This window comes from Hemicordylus capensis, chromosome 1 (assembly GCF_027244095.1).
Source record: "Hemicordylus capensis ecotype Gifberg chromosome 1, rHemCap1.1.pri, whole genome shotgun sequence".
NCBI classification, from domain to species: Eukaryota; Metazoa; Chordata; class Lepidosauria; order Squamata; family Cordylidae; genus Hemicordylus; species Hemicordylus capensis.
The window spans coordinates 356,507,532-356,513,288 of NC_069657.1; the positions used below are offsets into that span (position 1 = coordinate 356,507,532).

The 5,757-nt window shown below is 43.6% G+C and overlaps 1 protein-coding gene across 5 annotated transcripts in view; it reads left to right on the forward strand.

Annotated features, from left to right (window-relative positions):
- The window catches only part of PHACTR2 (phosphatase and actin regulator 2), a 152,130-nt gene that overhangs the window by 126,263 nt on the left and 20,110 nt on the right, over positions 1-5,757 (forward strand). For 4 of the 5 annotated variants that reach the window (XM_053290453.1, XM_053290457.1, XM_053290461.1 and 1 more), the window contains one exon: positions 2,186-2,422. The exons of the other annotated variant lie outside the window; for it this stretch is intronic. In XM_053290453.1, coding sequence (XP_053146428.1) covers positions 2,186-2,422 — 237 coding nt within the window. The remainder of the gene's footprint in view (positions 1-2,185; positions 2,423-5,757) is intronic. 5 annotated transcript variants of the gene reach the window in all.

The window sequence follows — 5,757 nt, forward strand, 5'->3', positions numbered from 1 at the left end:
GGTGTATGTGTGTATCAGGGTAGTGATCGTTTTAATCTGCATTGGTAATTCCAGATTAATTAAAGGAGTAAAAGAGTGTGATCTTGCATATTTGGCACTGATGAGCTATTGCTATTTCTGTTCTGCATAATCAGTGCCCTATCGATATGAAGGGGTCCCTTACAATCACACTCACAGGAATGAAAGGTGTGCCTAGAATCTTAATAGACAGCTGATGTGTGTGTGACATACAATCATCCCTAGAATAAATTTGCCAGCCTCATCCAGGTTTTCTTTGGCCCTATAAAAATAACCAAGCAAACAGAAGTATGGGTATGATTATAAGAGCTATGTTGCTGGCTACTATAGAAAGGTAAAGTATTATCCTGAGAAGGCATTATAAAATATTACATGTTCCATGATGTCCTCATTAAGATGGATGATAGGGTAGATCTTGTTCATGTATATCAGTCTATTGCAACAGAAAGATTTGCACGCTCTTCTTTGGTTTCTAACCCTTGGGATTCACATTTCTAACATTTTCTTTATAAATATCAGAGGCTAAACCTTACCACAAAAGCTAGGGTTGTAGTCCTGTACATGGCTATGTGCACATAAGTTGGTCCTGTATTGAATTCAGTGGGGCTTAAATATATAGAACAGAGTTTGCAATTGTGTACCTGATTTCTGTTCTTGTGCGGTAATGGGACCATTTAACAATAACCACAAATGAGCCAAATTGTAAAAATGAACTGTTGAATGCCTGAATGATTAAACCTTGGCAAAGTGATACAGGCAGCATGAAATGAGTTCCGAGTGTGTTAAAGCAAAAATGAAACAAAAAACACAGCTAAACAATTCTAGAAACTTTCAATCCAATCCATCTGATATGGCTTTCCACATTTTGTGACGGCTGCTATTAGTAATAATGATGGGGTGTCAGCCATCCAACAGGCTTTAAAAGGAAGTTCTTCTCCTGAACCAGGATAATGAGAACCTGCTGACAGGTTTTCATATGCTTGTGTTTTGAATGAACGATTGAGTGCATGCTGGATATGAGATCTTGCCCAAGCTTATTTTTAAATCTGTTGTCTACCTTATGAAAGTCTGTGTTCTCCTTAAAAAAGAAAGAAAGAAAGAAAATCTAAATTACTCAGTATACATTAAGTAATGTTGTGAGTATAAATAATTGCTGTTCGCCATGCAGTATGGTAAGAGGCATGCCATATCGACGCATGAAGGGTAGGCACCCTTAACAGCAGTGTTTCAGCCTCTAGTCCCTGCTTGTGTGTCCCTCTTGTGTCCCTGGTGTTGTAGAGTGGGCCGGCCAAGCTGCCGCAAACAGAGAACCAACAAAGTCGGGAAAGGCTGTGTCTTGACTCTTAGCCCTCCCTGTCTCCTTTGGTGCCCATGAGTGTTAGAGCCTGTTGCTAGACTTGATTGTGTATTTAGGCTAGATGTGATGAGCAGAGACTTGGGAGGAGGAGAGCACTGGAGATCTAAGCTCAGTCCCTTTTGGCTGAATCTGTGGAACAGATAAAACTCCAGCCTGGGTTCAATATCTTTATTTGGCCCAGAACTGTTAGCAGAGAGTTGGTTAAAACAACCAAGTTCTCATAATAGTCAATATGTAACAAAGTGGGCAAGTCTGCAATGCTCCTTTACTGACTAGGCATGGCACATGTGAGACGCACAACTGTATTTAATTGTCTAACACATTGTTTGTTTTTCCTTTGTTAATGGTTACTAATATGAGTGCTTTTTATCTCTTGAGAGTGGTTAAACGTTTAAGAGGAGGATGGAAAACTGAAGGAAATTCAGTTAGGATTGCTTGATAATTTTATTTAAAATGTTTGCAATCACAAGAGCTTATAGCAGACTCTATCCTCCTTCAGGGATAAGAAACTATTAAAAAGGGGTCCCCATTATTTCTGCATGTTGAGAACCACCGTTGGCCCATTTTTATGGATGTGGATCTGGGACATGTACTGCACAGGCCCAGAATAATTTAGTGGCAATTCTATCTATCTATCTAAAGCACTTTGGGAACTTTTTGTTGAAAAGTGGTATAAAAATATTTGTTGTATTTTTTCGTAATGACTCTCAAAAGATGAAGCAGCACCAACAGGTCTCTTTGTTTGTCTAGCTTATTGCATATTACTGTCTGTCTGTGTCAGTTGCTTTTTGTTCACTTTCTCTTTCATAGAGAAACCTCTTCCTAAAGGTCCTGAAACATCAGCACCCCGTGCTCCTTCATCATCACTTCCTAAATCTAAGCCTAAAGCTAAAAAAGCAACCATACCTCCAAAAAACGCTACTGCTGCTACCACTAGCCATAAGACCAATGAAGTGCCACATGCTAAAAAAAAGGGCAAGGCTCCTGCTAAGCAGGGCTCTGCCACACCTTCCAAGCCAACAAGCCGCAGTGTGAATCGAGAAGCTGGTGAGTATCTCGTGGGTGGTTCTATAACATGTGGCGTGTGCAATCACATTGGATTTGTGTGCACAGCTTTGGATTTATGCATATTACTTGCACTACATATTAAAAACACTAATGCTGTATGTCTGACCAGTACTAACTCTCCATTGGCTTTGAGCTCAAATTCAGTAAATACTACCTAGAAACCAGTTTTCTGTCTAATAAATATGATTGCCTATCTATATAATTAATTCTCTTAGCCGGTGCGTGTCCAGGATTTGGCGGCGGAACTCTCGCGACACACTGCGAGAGTTCCGGCAGAGTGAGGAGGAAAGGGGCAAGAAAGTGCCGGTGGTGGCTAGCCGGCTGGCAGAGAAGGGAGGGAGAGAAAAGGGGCAGCAGGCGGGGGGAGAGAAAGGCGGCAGTGTGGCGAGAGAAAAGCGGCGGGCGGCGGGGGGGAGAGAAAGGTGGCGGGGGCAGTGGGTGGGGGGGAGAGAGAGGCGGCAGCAGGTGGGTGAGAGAAAAGCAGCGGTGGGCGGACAGGAGGGAGAAAAAACCAGTGCCAGCGGGGCCCTTCTCGGCTGCCCACCAAGGCTCTGTGTGTGGGGAGGAACGGGAGGGGAAGAGGGCTGGAGAGCGCGGGGCCGGTGGGAAGGGGAAGAGAGGAGAGACCGGGGCAGGAGGAAGAGGGAGGGGGAAACAGCTGCCCCCAAAGCGCCTCACAGATGCTCTGTGCGGGGTTGGGTAGTATAATACTAAATGTTAAGTCTTGATGGGCAAGAACAATAATGCCTCTCCCATTTAACTTGTGTAAAACCAAGCAAGACTGAAGACTACATGAAAGCAAGTGGGTGATACTCATTGCCCATAAATGTGATGACACTAAAGTGCTTCTATTCTTTTCACTCTCTCCATTATGCATAAGTTAGCAACAGGGCCTCAAACAGCTCTCAGGGCATGTTTTCATGGCTATCAGACTCTTCTTAGAACGATGTACATTTCTTGCCCTTGTGCTCGCATAGTTCCAGTTGAAAACACAACCATGAAAAACACCTAAAGGATGACTCAGTGTTGAGAGCTAGATCAAAACATATCATGAGGTCAAGACATTGTTGAATCATATGACTGCATATAATTTTCACAAACGTGTAAGGTGCCAAAATATGGTTGGTGACTATATTATACTAATTCAACAATGTTTCTCTCAAATGTGTAGGGAGGCGGGATGATTTAGTATCTGAACAACCCATATATATACAGTGAGGGAAATAAGTATTTGATCCCCTGCTGATTTTGTCTGTTTCCCCCGACACAGAAATGACCAGGCTATAATTGGAATGGTAGGTTTATTGTAGCTGTGAGAGACAGAATAACAACAAACAAACCCTCAAAAGCCCAGTGCCCAAAAGTCAGCGATGGATTTGCATTGTAGTGAGGGAAATAAGTATTCGATCCCTTCACAAAAGATATCTTAGTACTTGGTGGCAAAACCCTTGTTGGCAATCATAGAGGTCAGACGTTTCTTGTAGTTGGCCACCAGGTTTGCACACAACCCAGGAGGGATGTTGTCCCACTCCTCTTTGCAGATCCTCTCCAAGTCAGAAAGGTTTCGAGGCTGATGTTTGGCAACCCGAACCTTCAGCTCCCTCCACAGATTTTCTATGGGATTAAGGTCTGGAGACTGGCTGGGCCACTCCAGGACCTTCATGTGCTTCTTCTTGAGCCACTCCTTTGTTGCCTTGGCTGTGTGTTTTGGGTCATTGTCATGCTGGAATACCCATCCACGACCCATTCTCAATGCCCTGGCTGAGGGAAGGAGGTGCTCACCCAAGATCTGACGGTACATGGTCCCGTCCATCGTCCCTTCGATGCGGTGAAGGTGTCCTGTCCCCTTAGCAGAAAAACACCCCCAAAGCATAATGTGTCCACCTCCATGTTTGACGGTGGGGATGGTGTTCTTGGGCTCATAGGCAGCATTCCTTCTCCTCCACACACGGCGAGTTGAGTTGATGCCAAAGAGCTCGATTTTGGTCTCATCTGACCACAACACTTTCGCCCAGTTCTCCTCTGGATCATTCAGATGTGCATTGGCAAACTGCAGACGGGCCTGTACATGTGCTGCCTTGAGCAGGGGGACCTTGCAGGCACTGCAAGATTTCAGTCCTTCACGGCGTAGTGTGTTACCAATTGTTTTCTTGCTGACTATGGTTCCAGCTGCCCTGAGATCATTGACAAGTTCCCCCCGTGTAGTTCTGGGCTGCTTTGTCACCGTTCTCATGATCATTGCAACGAGGTGAGATCTTGCATGGAGCCCCAGACTGAGGGAGATTGACAGTTGTTTTGTGTTTCTTCCATTTGCGAGTTATCGTGCCAACTGTAGTCAACTTCTCACCAAGCTGCTCGGCGATAGTCTTGTAGCCCAGTCCAGCCTTGTGCAGGTCTACAACCTTGTCTCTGACATCCTTCGACAGCTCTTTGGTCTTGGGCATGGTGGTGAGTTTGGAAGCTGAGTGATTGCTTGCTTCTATGGACAGGTGTCTTTTATACAGGAACTGTAACAAGCTGGGATTAGGAGCACTCCCTTACAGAGGGTGTTCCTCATCTCAGCTCGTTACCTGCATATAGTGAAAAGACACCTGGGAGCCTGGAATCTTGCTGGTTGATAGGGGATCGAATACTTATTTCCCTCACTACAATGCAAATCCATTGCTGACTTTTGGGCACTGGGCTTTTGAGGGTTTGTTTGTTGTTATTCCGTCTCTCACAGCTACAATAAACCTACCATTCCAATTATAGCCTGGTCATTTCTGTGTCAGGGGGAAACGGACAAAATCAGCAGGGGATCAAATACTTATTTCCCTCACTGTATCTAGTCCTGGAAATCCTTTGTGTTAGATACAATGAAGGATGGATTATCTGTATTTGCTTCCTTTTATTCCCCCCCCCCAATGTTTCACAGTCATATTTTCAAAAATGCTTATATATTAAGGGTGGGAAGCCTATTCTTTTTGTTAAGATTTATTTATTTATTACATTTGTGTACCAGCACATACATGTCTCGTGGTGGTTTAGAAAGCAAACAATAAAACCAGACCAAATTAATTTTCCCCATTTGCTTTATTGCAATAAAATTATTGAAACAGCTTTAAAATCCTGCATCCTATATTTCAGCCATTATTAAAGACATGTGCTATGGCTCAGTAATATTGCACTTGGGTGCCATGAGTACTTTATTTAGCATCCATTTTTCTAAAATGTTAAAGCTGAAAATCCTAACAAAAATGTAAATTATGTTAACACACAACATGTGTTTTTAAAAGTTTCTGAGATGGAGTGTATCTTCTCCTCTCTTGTTTCAG